The 16,772-nt window shown below is 40.5% G+C and overlaps 1 protein-coding gene across 3 annotated transcripts in view; it reads right to left on the reverse strand.

Annotated features, from left to right (window-relative positions):
• Positions 1 to 2,097: 2,097 nt before the first annotated feature.
• The window catches only part of traf4 (TNF receptor associated factor 4), a 44,124-nt gene continuing 29,449 nt past the window's right edge, over positions 2,098 to 16,772 (reverse strand). For all 3 annotated transcript variants that reach the window (XM_023351411.1, XM_023351412.1, XM_005810967.3), the window contains 6 exons: positions 14,799 to 14,850; positions 9,878 to 9,982; positions 9,602 to 9,763; positions 8,259 to 8,420; positions 6,933 to 7,088; positions 2,098 to 5,901 (listed from right to left, as the gene is read on the reverse strand). In XM_023351411.1, the coding sequence (XP_023207179.1) occupies positions 5,269 to 5,901; positions 6,933 to 7,088; positions 8,259 to 8,420; positions 9,602 to 9,763; positions 9,878 to 9,982; positions 14,799 to 14,850 (1,270 nt within the window). In that variant the 3' untranslated portion in view covers positions 2,098 to 5,268. The remainder of the gene's footprint in view (positions 5,902 to 6,932; positions 7,089 to 8,258; positions 8,421 to 9,601; positions 9,764 to 9,877; positions 9,983 to 14,798; positions 14,851 to 16,772) is intronic.

The raw sequence follows: 16,772 nt of genomic DNA on the forward strand, positions 1-16,772 counted from the left end.
CCGCAGCTCCCCTTTGATGTGCCGGGTTTCACGAGGCAAGGAAAGCCTCACGAGGAGGTCGGGCTCTTCTCCATCTTCACCGCCTCCTCTTCCTCCGACCCCGCCGGCATCTTGCTTCTTTCTTCTTTTTTTTTTTGTTTCTTCCAGTGTGTATTTTGGCCAAAGGTTACGTGTTGTGTGCTCACAGTGTTGGGAATGTGACTACCTGCAAATGATTTACCGGAGGGAACAGAGGGTCACTTCAGAGAGCGGGCCTGTATGCGGCGCGGCGCACGTGACTCTGACTCCACATGTTGCGCGGGGAGGAAAAAGCTCCGCTAACATGTAATTAGCCTGTTACTATTTTGATGCTGCCGTCGCCGTGAAGGAGCAACAGGGTTGTTGGTTGTTCGCTCCATGCCAGGAATCCGCGAAGCTTTCAATTTAAAACTACAAACTTTTCTCTGCGTTATTGAATAACTGGCTCTTGAATTGAAAAAGAAGCCCACCCCTTTCTTCTTCTTCTTCTTCTTTTAAAAAACAGATGTTTTTATCTTTGAGCCATGAAATGAGCACTAGGAGAAGCGAGATTATAGCTTTTGCAGGACCTTGGCCCGCGTTTGTACAGCAAGTGAAATGCAAGACTGTCCTCTTTAGGGGTTGCAGAGAGATTTCGATATTAAAAGCTCACTTTCCTCTTCTGTAATCTCGCACCACAGCCAAATGGATAGCTGATGCAAACTCCCGTCTGCCTCACTTCCTCTGCTGCTTCAATTCCCACCATCTCTGACTGGAGACACTGGAAAAAAAAAAAAAAAACTTGCAAAACTACAATGACCCCCGACCTAGATATCTAGATAGAAGCAAAAGAAATTCTCAACAGCACAAACTTAAGATGTTTTTTACAGGAAAGCTACGTAACTGAATAAGCGTTTTGTACTGGTTTAGGTCAATAGAAGATGAATATTGCAACTGCTTTAATTTTTATAAAGCAGTCACAACAGGACAGATGGCTAGATGAGCTTTATCGGCTTTCAGTTCCATTAAGTATTAACATTAGTGGTATATTTAATCAATAATTCAGTGAAGCTCTAAGTATGTTGATACTTTAAATGTAATGGTGGCGGCTAATGCGCTGGTCTAACAATTTAAACATTTTGTATTTCCAGTACACATTTCTGTCAAACTCCTGGTCCACCGATAAAAAAGTAGCACAATATAAATTCAGAGCAGATTTAAACTGCAATATTGTGCTACGTATTTTGGTCGTAAGCTAACTTAAAAGTCAAACAAATTAGTTATTTTAATTAATTTAAGTTTCAAGAAAAAAACAGCAATAAAACTAACTGGGGGACTTCTTGTATTTGGGTTAAACTAATGCAGTGGCTAAGCTAAAGTCACTGCTTGTTCATGGGGACATTTCATTAAACCGCCACCACTGCTAATAGCAGGCTTTTAATTAGCATCATAGGAAGCCAGGGACTCATCAAGTGTAGTATTTGAAGTATGGGTACAGTACAGTCACATCTTGAACTCTGTAGGCCTCTGCTTTATTTTCTAAAATGTTCAAATTCAAAAGAACTGACTTTAACCTGCTGGGTAAATCAGTGATTAAGTAAGATGTACGTCTAAGAATCAGAGGTCAAAGTTTTATTACTGTCATCAGTTTCTCTATGTTTCCTTTTGTTTAAAATCAGCTTGGATCGGATTTTAGATACGGAGGTCTGCCATATTTCTAAGAGGTTTAAAGGAACGCACCTCCTGCTCGTTTTCCATGTCGTAGAACTAAACAAGGACAGGCAGCGTTTACTTTTTGTAATGCGTAACTTTCAAACCAACTCCCAGTTTTAAAATTTCATTTTAATGTTCCCTCTTATGCAAGTGTTCTGTCATATTTATTTTCAAAGTAATTCTCTCTACATTTCTTTATTTTCTTGTAAAGCACACTCCGTGCTATGCAAATAAAATTGCATATTGGAGGCATTTTTTTAAGCTCGTGGTTTACTTTTACAATAACACTACCTTTACTTTGGTGATAAAATGTCAACTAGTGTTTCCATAACACAATGAAGCAATTAAAATACATTGTGGAGCACATATGGAAATAAGTAAAACAACTGATATACGGTATTTTATTTTACATAAGAAATTGACAAGCACTCATCAATCAACATAATAAAACATTTGTGCCATCAGTCAAGACTCCAGATGGCTCCTTAAAATAAATACTTTTAAGAGAAAACAATATGGACAGAACAGGCTCAAACCACACAGACAAACAAATTATCCAAATGTTCAAAAGACGAATGGGTCCGAAAACTCCCAAAGTCAACCCCGACTCTCCAACATAAAGAGCTTGTATAAAACAGTTAAGCGTTTTGAAAAATACAGAATCTTACAAAAAAGTGTTTTTTTTGGTCTTTTTTTTTTATTTCCTTGCCTTTTTGTGTCACTGTAAAATATCAGCTGGTATTCATGACAAGAAATTAAGAATTCCCCCCATGTATAATAATAAAAAGACAGAATGTGCTTCTGCATTTTTTTACACTAGTATTCACATATATCATAAGTAAACTGCAAAAGTCTTCTCAGTTCCTTATGGTGCTTTGACAAAAACACGCGTACAGCACGGGGCTGCTCGTTGTCACATTGTGTGTTGAGCTAACAGTGCCCCCCATTACACCGAGCCTTTGAACGCCTTTCCATTCCCCACGTGTGCTAAACAACACACTAATGTCAAATGTTCATTGTCCTTATAGGTTATGCCACCAAGGTTCACATTTTATAAAAACAAAATCAGAAAGTTTTTTTTTTTCCCGACAGGTTCTTGTCAACTGAAAAGGGTTAAAGAAAAATAACAAAAAGTCATCAACAAGTGAGGATTTCAAGAATACAGCTTACATTAAAAAAAAAAACAAAAAAACGTGAGAACGAGGTTTTGACACATGAAGCATGCGTTTGCCTGCTCACCCTTAAAACTCTCATGCGAAGACATACTGTGTAAAAAGGCCACATGGCTTTTCCTTCACTCTTAAAACGCGTGTATCCCGATAGTTGGGAGGAAGTGGACAAAAGGTACGGTAACCTCTCTTATTAGTGTGAGGACTCTATAAATAAGGAGCCAGTTAGAGTTGTGTGTGTATGTGTGTGTGTGTGTGTGTGTGTGTGTGTGTGTGTGTTCAGTACACCAGAGAGCCCCTGACACTTTGATCTGGTTACAACTTACACAAGAGCGCAAGCTAGTTCCTGCTACGGTAACAACCAACACATATTCAGCATTCTCGTGTAATTTGTTTTAAGTGTAGTCTTGGTTTTGGCAATATTTTTTAAAAAGTACATAAAATCAGTCTTTCTCTGTTAGAGGACGCAAGTGAACAGATGTTTGAATATTTAGGGTAAGTTATGCTAATGAAAATTGTTAGCAATCGTTAGCCTAAAGGGCTATGCATACTACGCAAGAGCAGAGAAATTCCAGGGCAGTAGGAAATGAATGCAGAGTATTCTCAACAAATCATCTCGGAAAACAAATTTCTAGGAAAACCTTTGAAATTTAAAATGACAGGATGTGTTTAATGGGGAAAAGTTTTTGCTGACGTCCCAAGAATTGTGCCGTTTCTTTTCTGTAAAATCTTGACACCTTGAGAAAATAAAAATCTTTCTCAGTTCTTGCGAGTATGCAAAACCCATAAAGGACTGAAATCTGGAACAAACAGTAAACTTGCTCCATCTATATGTATGGAGGAATTACATCTTACATCTACTGCTGGGTGGTAAAAGCTATGCTGGTTCTTACTTTCTATTCAGAGTTAAGCTATGATTAGCTATTCAAAGATCGCCTTCAGCTGTATAATTGCAACGCTCTTGCATTAGTGTTTTTGGAAAGCTAAAAGGTAAAAACAAAACTCAAAATGACTTTTTACCGTTACAAAAAGTAAATGAAAGTGTATGTAGCTGTCAATGCAAAGCTATGCTACTAATTTGTAGTTAGCATAGCTTAGCATAAAAACATAAAATCAGAGCAGATAGTTTAACGGGTTAGGTCCAGGAGTGAGACTCACATTTAATGTTGGTAATAGTTGTTCATGTTGGTTATTCTTCAAATGTTTAAGTTAAACCTAGCCATTTGAAAATGGATGTTAGTTTTAGTTTTATGTGCTTTTGTCAAGTTTTAGGGAAATAAAAATATGAGTTTTTTTTTAGAGATAAATGAAAAGAGGTTTTATAAGTTCTTCCCGGTTCTGGTTCTTATTCAAGATATTTAAGCGATTCTGAAGCCAGCTTTAATTTCATTATCAGCACAAATGAATTTTCTTTCTCGCATAGTAAAAACTATAAAGCCTCAATTATTAAGTCTTTTTAATAAGTTTCTGGAAGCTGTGGTCAGTATTCTGCTAAAGGTCAGACATGTTAACCTGAAATTCCAAGTTCGGTGGAGGTACATAAACCGAAAATCAATAAAACAGGAAGTTGCTTAGTCTGAAGTTTATGTTTAGATTCAAGATTACAATTTTTATCTGTGGTTTCCCCTAACAAAACCATTTTGTTTTTCAGTCTTCAAATCTGTAAGGTAAGTTAAACAAACAAGGAACGGAAATTTCACATTTAGCATATCGTAAGAGTTTTCATGGCCTAAGGAGAGTCATGAATTGCCAAAGACATTTTACTAAAACATCTAGATATTTAAGGTCACCTAAAAGTATTTGTATGTTTGTGTTTACATAAACCTTATTGGTAGTAGTTATGGGGGACGGTGTGTTTGTTAAAGGATCATGATACTGTCTGAGTGTGTAAACAAGTCAGTTGGGCTTGAGTGTGAATCTGGTAGGTCCCTCTTCTTTGGGGCGGTGCTGAACATTTGCTTCGTTCCACTCACAAATGCCCTTCAAACCTTATACATCTATATCTTTACCACATTCTTCTTGTGTTGGTACTGCAGAAACAAAAACAGAAGTATAACTCAAGATAAACATTCTAGGCACTGTTTGATTTCAAAGGCTTTAAGTTGCAGAGGGTGATCAAAAGGTCAGCAAACGCATAGAAAAAACAACGTAAAAAAGGAACGTCAACGAGTGACAGTTCTGCAGACCAAACATTTTCTCCCCTCTTGTGATGCGAGTTCCTCCAAGTCAGCTCGCACAAACCAAACTCGCTTCAAGCTCTGCGGCGGAGAGGCTATCAGGGGAGGAAGGATCTAAAGGGTGAACGTGTGGAAGTTTTCAAGGTTAAGCGTCAGTTCCAGTCTTTAACCCATCTTCCTCCTTCATGGACAGAAAAACGAATACTTGGGTCTCAACCCATTATCTTCTGGGGAATATCTATAGAGGCCTTGATGAAGATGCAGTTGTCTCGGATGTAGTTCCTCTTCTTGATTTCCTCGTGCGAGATGAACTTGGGGTAGCCGAAGCCCAGGGTGCTCTCGTCCAGCGAGTTGCGGCTGCTGCAGGGCTTCTGGAAGTTCTTCCAGTTGGGGTCCGGGTTGAAGGTCTCTGTGATGTGCTGGGGTTTGGAGAGGGACGGGTCGCTCTGGTCCAGGATGGAGAACGTCACCTTGTAGGAGAAGGGCCACTCCAGCAGGTTGTCGTACTCTCCCGGCAGGACGCGGATGTAGACAGAGAGGTGGGAGCCCTCGCCGCTGCCGTTGCCGTTCAGGAAGGCCGACACCTGGAGCTTGTAGCCGTAGCGGTGCGTGTAGAACGGCGGGCTGAAGAACTCATGGTTGCTCCGCAGTTTGGCCTCTTGGAGTTTGCGGGAGTAGTCACTGAGTTTCCAGATGAGGACGCCGTCTTGGCTGACGGACAGCTCCTCCATCTCTCGTCGCAGCTCCAGGATTTCTTGCCGTTGGCGACCGACCAAGTTGCACATCAGGGTGAGGTGCGACTTGGTGGTCTCTTCCAAGTGACGACTAATTGCCAGCTTAGGGCACTGCAGGGAGAAAAACAAATCACTTCTGTTTAAGAGTTCATAAAATACAGTTAATTCCCTACTGAATACGTTTGATTATTTTTTATGAGTCTTTGTTCAGTAAAAAAACAAACATTTTGTTCATGTGACTCAATCAAACAATGCGTCAGGTTGATTTGAAACATAATAGGTTGATGGGTCAAGATAATTAAAGTTTTCCATATCTTAAGTTAAGTTTCTTTGTAACTTTATCCAGAAGTTTCTTTTGATTAGGAGAGCAGTATCATGTACTTTCCAGTCACATGGTGCCATTTTATAGCACAACCAAGTAACTATGTTAACTTCAGTTGTTCTAAAAATGTCATGTGTATCAAATATGACTTAAAAGAAATTTGACTTTGTAACTTAATGCCTTGAAATTGAGCCTCTCTCTCTTTAAAAACTCTTTGTATTTTTAAACAGCAGCCAACTCTGGAAAATGTGGAACAACAAATCTAAATCTACACAAGACGTACCCTCTCAGGTAATTAGGCTACATTTGGAAAAGTTGTAAGTCTACCCCAACATTATTAGAGATCTTGGTTGCCTTCATGATTTATAAAACATTTATTCATATCAGAACGTCCTGATATGAACCAGCTTGTTTAAAAACCAATTTGCATCTGATATTTCTTCATAGTTACCATATAGTCTCAATTTTACCTTTATTATTATTGCTTATATGTATTTCTGTTTGCTTCCAGTTCAGGCTTTCTTGACTCTCAGAGTCTACAAAAAGTGGAAAAATGACATCACAGCATTTGATGTCTCCACATTTCCAGACTTTGGTACCTTTAAAAAAAGACACCGATAGATATGTCAGTTTGTTTGCATCCGTTCTGTTATTAGGCAACAACCTGGATCTTTGGACCTGGTAACCAAGGCCAAATAAAGATTATGTATTTTTTTAAAAAGCTTCCTGGCTAATGATTAACACAACAATGGGCGTGTTAAAAGGACATTCCTACAGAGTCAGGAGAATTTTAATGAGAACAGATGCAGGTCAGTCTTACCCTGTGTTTGCAGCCGGCGTCTTTGAAAGGACAGAGGACGAGTGCGTTGCCGCAGTTGTCCTTGACGTGGTTGGCCAGGTCCTCCCGGGCGATGTTGGGAGTGCCGCATTGGTTTGGACACTGGACAGGGAAGCGAGGGCAGTGATACTGGTGGTTCTGCGTCCAAGAGAACGGAAACGGAAACATTATTTTGGTTTTAATGAATGAAAAAGAGACGATATGCTTTCCATTCACTGAAGGTATCTTCGGGATAAATACATTTTGTTTTGTTCACTTTTGACGAGGTGACAAACAAAGGTACAGACCCTCCGGGTTTGCTGCAAAGTCAGTGAATCAATATAATCATCTGGGTTTCCCTAAATAGGAAACACTTTGCAATTTGGCACTTCAAACTAAATTTAACTGCACTGTATTGTAACCAAGAGTGAACATAAATGCATGGAAAATACAAGTCTATGGAGGGGTTGATTTGACTACATGTTTTGTATAAATCAGATCAATTTTGTCTTGTATTCTGACTTTAGATGGTATTTCTGGTGAATTTGGGGTAAATTGTGAATTTAATAGTAGTGATTACGTTTTTGCATGCTAAAAATACTACAATTTGCTGTTTTTATTGCAATGCTCTAAATTGGACTGATTTGGTTAAATTAGCCGAAAAAGCTAAAAGTGAAGCAGAAACATTTATGGTTGTCCTGGACAATAAATTGTCCCAAAAGTTATTGCGATAAACGATAAAATTGTTGTTTTGATGGATACTGAAGTCGCTGTAGACAAAGCTTAAAAGTTGCATCATTTGCCAACAACAGAAGAATTGTACGCAACTTAACGTTTGGTGTTTGTCGCTCGCAGAGAAGAAAGTTTCAGCAGTTTCAACAACTTTAAAGCTTCTCTGTGTTCACACTGTAATGAAAATCCGTGAAAAAACAAAACAAAACAGGAAATCAGCTGTTCAGCACTGCGACCCACGTTTGGTCACGTCAGCACATCTTGACCCAGCATGTGAGAGGAGGGGAAAATCACAGCTCTGCCTTTGTCAGAGAAGTGCTGAGGGGAAGAGAGCTCAACTTAAAAGCACTAATGGCAGCGGCTCACACCGCATCCAGCTGGAGAAGGACACAGACACCCTGAAAGGAAACATCCTGCTGCTGCACCTCTTCTTTGTCCTGCCCCGCTCAGGCCTCAGACAGAAAGCAGCTGCAGGAATACTCAGATGAAAATAAATGCGTCTCTGTCCGTTCTTGTGTCAAATACAGATTAGTTCTGTTTTCTTACAATGACCAATTTCTTTTTTCTTTTTTGTTCTTTGGCTCAAGTGAAACTCACCTGGATTGTGTCGAAGACGAACTCTTTGCCGCAGTACTTGCAGGGCTGCGTCCGTTTGGGACACTCGGCCATGCTGTGCTGGGACAGCAGGCGGCGCATCATCCTCGCTCCGCATTTGTTCTCACAGTAAACGCTCTCCTGAGGACACACGCCCTGGTGGTTCTGACCAAAACAAACAAACAAACAAAAAAAAAACAAATGGGATTAGAGAAATTATTGATGATTTAAAAGAAAAAAAAAAAATCCAAATCCAAACTTTGGTTGTCCGCGCATCCTTAAAAAGTTTTAAATTCACGTATAACAATAATGTGCATTGGTCTTAAATATGTTAATCATAAGTCTTACATTGTGTCGTGACAAAAATATTTAACCTCATTTATTCTTGTATATGTACGTATTTTTCCTTCAGGCGAAAGTTTTGAGTTGAGCACCGACCTCTTCGCCTTCTGTGGCAAATGAGGCTACCAGTAACAGGTAGCTAGCTAGGCACCAGTTAGCTAGCTAGTAGCTGGCTAAGAGCCACTAAGAGAGCTAGCTAGAACTTTATGTCTATCACGAGTGACAGGCTTGATGAATGATTGAGAAAGGAAAAAGTAATTGCCACTTGATGTGAAACCCAACTCACTGGAGGCAATACGAACGACAGCAATAAAAGTTTTAACAATTTTCAACTTTTTTGTGTCTCGTTGCTAGCCCTTGTACGTACAGGGTTAGCCTTTCTGTAAGGGTTCCAACACGTCTCAGTTCTTTATGCTTATGTTAAAATAAGCATAATAATCAGTGAATTTATGTAAGACATTTACACTTATAAGATGGAATCCACAAAACCGGAGACAAGAAGAAAGAAGGGAAGAAAGGAAAGGAGAAAAGACCCAAACACAGAAGGAAAGAAGGCAGATCACAATGGCAGAAGCAAAGAAAGGAAAGGGGGTGGATAGACCAGAATGATGGTAACCTTCATATAACATTTCTAACAATTTTTTTTTATGTTGTTTATTTGAAAGTGAAAGGTAGTGGTTCAAGAAATGTGTACATAGAGAGAGAGAGTAAATAGAAGGGAGTCAGGACCAACAGAGGTGTTAGTGAGGAGTAAAAGGCCCCTCCATTCACTTGCTGAGGAAAAAACATGAAAAAGTTGTTTCCTCTTCCATCATTTGTGCTACCAGAAAATATTTTCCTAACATGGTGATGCACAGGCCCGAGTTCTTCCAGCTGTTTTTAACAGGTACTTCATTCATTTGACGCCATGAGTCATCTCTCTCCAGGTGTTTCTTTTTCCATCAAACTCACACAACCACAAAGAAAAACAAACGCAAACAAAAAACCAAAAAAGCAGCGTTTACCTCGTAGGCCTCGCCGGTGAACTCGCTGCCGCAAAACTCGCACTTGACCTTGCGCTTGGGGCAGTCGTGCTGCAGGTGATCGGGAAGGTCGCGGCGCGTCAGCTTGACGGAGCAGCGGTTGGGGCACGGGATCACGTTGAAGGCGCAGGTGGAGAAGTGGCCCTGAGGGTGGAGGAGAAACCAGCCACACATTCAGCAGATCTGCCCCATGTGTTGGGCACCGGAGCGGGCGAGTGAATGATGGAGAGAGAGAGAGAAGCAAGAGCTTCTTCTCACCTGCAGCTGCTTCATCTGTCCGGTCCAGCGGCAGCCCTCCTCGCTGTGGATGCAGCGGATGGGCAGCGCCAGGATCTGCTGCTCCAGCTCCGGGTCCGGGTAGATCTGAGGGTGACAACGTGGCATGAAGTCAGATACAGACACCCGCTGCTGTTCACTAACAATGGTAGCGTTTTGAGGAATCTCATCTGTGTCTGGTGTGTCCTGTAAGACTCCGCCCACCAGGCTGAATGTGACATTAGCTTGAGAAACGTGTGTTGATAACACTTAGGATGTATTTGTCAATTATGAGTGAAGATTCTAAGTAGTTAAGATGGATCACTTGAGCCTCAGTGAGGTGTTAAAAACGAAATTCGAGGAAGTAAAGAGATGGAAACTTCAAAATGGAAGCTGGATGTACAACAATATGTCTGCATATCACACAGGCTGCAAGGGAGCAAGAGAGAGCAAGACTTCAAGAACAACAAAAAAGGGCTAAACAGAGAGCAGCTAAGGTGCTCTGTTTATCTGTCTGTCATGGAACATTCTGGATCTGGAAATGTTAGAAACCTTTTAAAAAACCTCAGAGAAATCGCGTTAGCTTATGCTAACTATGCTAACTGTGCTAATCCCAAACAAGGGGTGCTAGGCAAATGCTTAGCTTTGTTTGAAAATGGTTGTAAAGCTTAAAGAAAAGATCGGCATGTACATTTTTAAGGAATGAACATAAAGAGTGCTCTTTTTGTATCGCTAGCCACACTGTTTTTTTCCACCAATGTAAAATAATCCAATTTCACAAATGTCTTTGTGGTGTTACTTTAGAAAAAATTGCAAGAAATTCTGCACTTATGTGTGACAGTAAGTGTGGCTTTTTGATCTGTTGATCTTCCATGAATATCCACGAAAAACTGGAGGGACTGATAAGTAAATAATGACGATTTGTAGCAGAAAGGTTGGAAAATAATATTTTAAATGTTAATTTCTAAAGATGCACTAATGTGAAAATTTGGGATGTCGACATCCAATATTTATATTGCCATTATGCCCAATAATTATATTTACCGATATACATACAGTTCCCTAACCTTTCAACACAATGAAAAAACATAAAATAACGGCCACACAATTTACTTAACCGAGCATGAGGGCACAAGACCAATAAAGTATTTTTTTGAAAATGTAAAAACTAAATATCGTTTGAGAATTAGCTCCCACAGTTATATTAGCAAAAGCCAGAAGTTAAACAAGTTATTTGTCACATTTTCTAATCACATGTGAGCTTAGATTTAGATTCTTTTCAGCTCTTAAGTTGTCACATTTTTAGGAAAGTTTACATATTTACCTGATTGATGATAACGTCACCCTGTTTTTGGACTTTGACACGTAATCAAGCCTGACTGCCAGGTCTAGTTTAACCAGAAACAGTGGCAGCCTGACGGTGGTAGTAAAGGAGCAAAAAAAAAAAAAAAGCTTACGCGAGAATTCTTCGAGTATCATTAAACATCCCCAACTGAACTAAAACCACAAGATTGTCGGCAGAAATAAAAGTTACGCTGCGCCAAAACGTTGGAAAAGCGACACTGTTTGCACTAAGCTGCACAGAGAAATGAGGGAATTTCACATAAATTTTTTTTCTTCTCATTTTACTACACTGCAGCAGTGAGTCAGGCCTGCCACTGCAGTGATAATGAAGAAGTTTAGGACTTTATGGGACCTCAGAGAGAGAAATAAGCAGTAAAGAGGCAGAGAAATATTTATCCGTGGTCACTGAACAATGAGAAAGAGACTGCATCCTACTAAAATCCCCTCAAATCCTCTCCATCAAGTCGCTGTCCTGAGGCTTTTAAGCCTCCCAACCCCCCCGCCCCCGCCGGGGAAAATAAAAACCCGGTCAAACAAGAAAAGCCACTTCCTAACAAATGTCACAACGGCCCTCTGTAGCCTGGCTGTTGAGTTGTGATTTGTTCAGTCACGTGCACCCACACTGAAACATGAGTAAGCACGGTCCAACCAAAGACACAATGCACCTGGAAATGTCTTAAAATAACTCGGCTCACTCGGGTCATGTTCAAGTGCAGATATGTAAGCTTTTCACTCCTGTCCACAAAGTATTTTGCTGTAACTTATTTTTTGGGGGAAATTAAAGAACAATCTCTCATTGTTCCAGTCTTAGAATCTGCTTGGAAGGCTGCAATAATGACCTTTTAATAACTTAGTCCCCGGCTCATCGGGGAGATGTTAAGCTCTTCGGTTCAAGTTGGGGGTTTACTCTGTCTGCAGCAGCAATTTCAGCCCCTCACCATAACTACAGCAGCAGTGGCAGCAGGACAATCCTTTAATGACTGTACCGCTGTTCTTATGTGGTTGTGTTCATGCATTTTTACTTTATTTCTTTTTGGAAAGGAGGGACAGCGTGCAGTGAGCGTTACGATAACCCTGACAGGAGACCACCAAGATGGGGGTAATTTGCAGGCGACTGGGAGCCTGGGAGCGCCTTGGTAAATAACAATGTCTGACAGGTGTGCCATGAGCCCCTCCCTCCCCCCCAGGAGAGTTCCTGCTATTAGAGGCGCCTTCATCGCTCCCAGCACTGGGGCCTGCAGATCATGCAGCAGTTCAGGTTCACTGCTGAACATAAACATCTCTACTTTCGCTTTTTCTTCATGTCGTGTTGTCCAGTCTTTGCACATCTCAGGTTTTCAGGGCGTCAGTTACATAGCTGAGGACATCCAAGCTAAACGTCCCCTTCCCTTAATTCTTCATCCTGAAAACACTAGGCGTGCATTCACGCCAGTCCTGTTTGATTAAAGCGAACTAAAGTCTAGAAAGTTTGGCTTGTTTGGGAAGGAGTGAATGCATAATCAAACTGTGTTGCAAACCCAAAAACCGAACTCTGGTCCGTCTATAAACCTCAGTTCTCAGTTCGGTTGAAGTGAAATCTGATGTGGTTTCAATGAATATGTGAACGTCAAGTGGACTGGAGACCGCTCCCAAAGCGGGACACTGTAGCGCAGGGCATTCTGGGTAAACATGCGAGTCTAGTGCTACTGGGAGAAACGGATTGTGTTTTTTTTACCTAAAGAGAAGTTATTAAATATTTTTCCAAAAACTGCTCGCCACTCAAGATACTCGAATAAGCAGTCTGTGTGCTTTTAAAATGTTTGTTTCAACACTAAAGCAAAAAAAAAAGAAAGAGACCCAATAACGGAGCCTTGAGGAACACCACGTTTGTTCTTTGCAGCTGAGATTTACAGCCATCAAACACATCATCACATTCTGCCCAATAATATCTGCACCAGTTTAACTAATTACCTGTGTCCACTATATAGCACTGGAATTCATGAAAAACAACACAAATATTTAAGATTTATTTACATCTTTTCAGTAGTCTGGTGAGATATCAGAATGGAGAGCGTTTGTTTAAGAGATCTGCAGACATTATTATGTTTAATGTTTTTCTTTTTGTGATTGTGGATTTTGTTGTTTAAGTAGACTGCATAAGACAAAGTCTAGCATCAGAGAAATATCCCAAAAGCTGCAGAAGAAAAGAAAAAAAAGAGAGATGATCCTTCCGTGTCCTTTATCCCTGAAATGTAGTTGCTTCGAAAAGCAGAGATCAGACGTGAGAGAGTCCTGACTCTGAATGCCCCCCTCTCCCTGAGCACAATCTGGTTACATTACATTTGGAGGACAGCTGAATTTTATTTCTCACTCTGCTCAGGGAGTGATTGAGTGCAATGGTTTTAATAAATGTTCTGGTGTAATGAAATAAATTGCAACCTCTAACTTGGGGGCAAAGATGTGTTTTACTGCCTTTATGCACTACAGTAAATCAGAGACACAAACCCTCAGGTTTTTATTTTAATGTGAAGTAAAAGTCACGGCGTCTAACCAGCTGCAGTCCGAACCTGTCAAAGCCCGATGCCTTCGTACAAGATACATAAAGCAATACCAGATGTTTGCAGGGTTCGCGTGAGTTCACATTTTCGCATGCACTAGGTTTGTTATAATAACTGCTCGTCTCCTCTGAGACGGCGTATTTGTCCTCGTACGAGCAGATGATAGACAATTTTCTTAGGGTGGGAAAAAAACAAACAAACATCCATTTTAACTGGATTAGCTTTGTCTTGTTTCCAACCCACTTTTGTATTTGTTTCATGTTAGTGATATAAAACGCTAAAGAGATTTGATACCGTGCTCACATTAAGTCAGATAACAGTAAAATGTAAAGCAGAGCATATTTATTCAGTTAAATGTCCCACCTGTATAAACATTTTGATCTGAATAAAGCTGATGGATGCGACGTCTGTGAGACTGTTTATTCGTTTGGAGACGAGATTCTAGAGGACGGAGGTCAGCATCTTGGGTTGTCATTGTTATGCTTTTTTTGAAACTAAAAGCTAGATTTTTGGATCCTGTGTCATAAACTTGAACAAATTTACAACGTGACCCTAAAAACAACTGACAAAGCAATGAACTGGATAGCTAACCTTGTATTTTTGGGCACCAGAAACAACAAATTTGGTCTTTTATGAGGAAACTCTGGGTTGTCTAATCTGTGATATTACCGACACTCATACTCAGTGACAGAAATAATAACAGCAGTTATCTAGTGATAACTAGTGTTTGGATAAATGCTTTGAAACTGGCATGTTTTACTCAAGGTTGTATTATTCCAACAATCCCGCAGCAGCCCACGCCTAAGCCACAGACGGCTACATCTGTGTTTGTAGAGTATCGAACAGACGGGACGCCATATTCACTGTTTCAATCTAATACATGTTGCAGCTTGTTATGAGTGTAAATATTAAAAGTAGGGTTGGACTGCTCCAAGACTTCCAGGGAATATGCACAAATGCACACAAGTTTTTAAAGCGTCGTTAGCTCAACAACTCAAAAGTTTGTGGTGTGAATTAGTGTCAGGCCGGTGTATCCGTCGTACCTTGGCATAGTCTAAAGGCAGCTGATCCTCTGGACATTTGAAGACGCCCTCACTGCAAAACGAAACAGAGAAAATGTTGGTTTATGAAAAACACGCAGATAATTATACAGTACGGGTATTAATGAACCACAAAGTGCTGTCAAAAAGTCAAAAGGATTTTCTGAGCATCACTGCAGAGCACAGAGTTTTAGTCTTTTCAAGCTCACCCTTACTCTGAAAACTCCTCTGACTCATCAGGCTGCGTGACGTACAGGGAACACACTTTTCCATGCGCCATGAAGCAAACTGACTTTAATAAGCTCTTTTATCCACTCCCCCCCTGCAGACGATGTGCTCTGTAGAGCGGCTATAGAGCTGCTGCAGAGGAAGCTACAAACTACATTTTGTTCACTTTTATTTTTACTTAATCAGATAAGTTCCTTGAGAACATAATCTCATTTCCAGCAATGATCTGGCCAGGAAGCATCAAAGCATCATATAACAGAAAACAGAAGAATAAGAAGAAAAAAATTAATGGAAATAAAACAAAAATATTTGAGAAAATTAACTTCATTATCGACCTTTCACATATGTAATGTAACAATTATACATTATTAGTACAAAGTATATGAAAAAAAAAGACGACTGTGAGGTTGTTAAAACGGTGTCCTGGTAATTGTCCTGATAGTTCCGATGTGCACTTTGTCTGCTTCTCTTACTCATGGTGTTTTCATACTTGACAGTCTGGTAGACTTGGTTGGATTGGGGAACAAAATTGCAACATTTGTTACATTTTCAGCTGCTGCAGTTCGCTTTCAAACCACACTGCGTCAAACGAACCAAAACCTTTGAAAAACCTGTTCACTTCCAAACCTGTAGGGGCACTGCACCAAGAACGACTGAAGGAAACGACACAAAAACCTCTGAAGACGACGCTGAGCAAAACCTTCTTCGTAAAATGTAAACAAAAATGGAGAAGCATCAGATTTTAGCGGTTATAGGATTTATTTTTTTGTCTTGGGCAAAAGACCAAAAGCCACTTCTCCCTGTAGTGCTAGACTCTCATGTTTTTGTGGTTGTATTTACCCAGAATGCCCTGCTCTTTAGTCCGAGTCTTACTTTTGGAGCAGTCTCCTGTCTGCTTGGTATTACCGCACCACACACGTCAACTGAACCAAGACGTAGATTTCTAGGCAGACCAGAGTTTGCTTTTTTTGGTCTGCATCAGAGTTCGATTGTGCATTCATGCCTTCGTAGTCGACAGGTTCGTCGACAAACCCAAACCAGAGTTTGATTAAAGCAGACTAAACGGGGTTGGTGTGAATGCACCCTAACTCATTCTCGTCTTGGAAAGTTTGCTTCAAACTTCTCCACGACTTCCTCCCTGACCTGTCTGCTGTTTTCCTCTGTCTTTATCAAGCTCATTGTTCACTAATGTTCTGTAACAAACCTCTGAGGCCCGAGATTAACTTATTCACTGATAGACTCCAATCAATCTGCCAACTTCTGAAGGCAATTAGTTGCACTAGATGTTTACCTCTATGAGTATCAGAGTAAAATGGGACGAATATAAATGCGCAACACAACGTTCAAGTTTTCATTTCCCCTATACTTTAGTTGTACCTTGCTTTTCACATAAAATCCCAATAGAATACATTGAAGTTAGTGGTTTTAATGTGACAAAATGTGAAAAAGTTAAAGCAGTGTGAATATTTTCACAATGAATTGAATATAAGCTCAAATCTTGCACAAAATTGCCTCCTCTAACCCAGACCATGCCTCGGTTACAGCTAAACTAATTAGGGAGCAGTGCTGTTCAGAGAGTGTTTGCCTTTTAGTGCTTTAATTTGGTCATCAGCGTCACCTGACCTTAGGTCCCAGAGGCACAGGAACACGGGACGGGAGTGTGTGTGTGCACTGCCCTCTCTGTCTACCCAGCTGTGAAACGCGCCTGCTGATGCTGACGGCGACGGGAGGGGGGATGGGAGCAGAGGT

This window comes from Xiphophorus maculatus, chromosome 18, assembly GCF_002775205.1.
Source record: "Xiphophorus maculatus strain JP 163 A chromosome 18, X_maculatus-5.0-male, whole genome shotgun sequence".
Taxonomy (NCBI): Eukaryota; Metazoa; Chordata; class Actinopteri; order Cyprinodontiformes; family Poeciliidae; genus Xiphophorus; species Xiphophorus maculatus.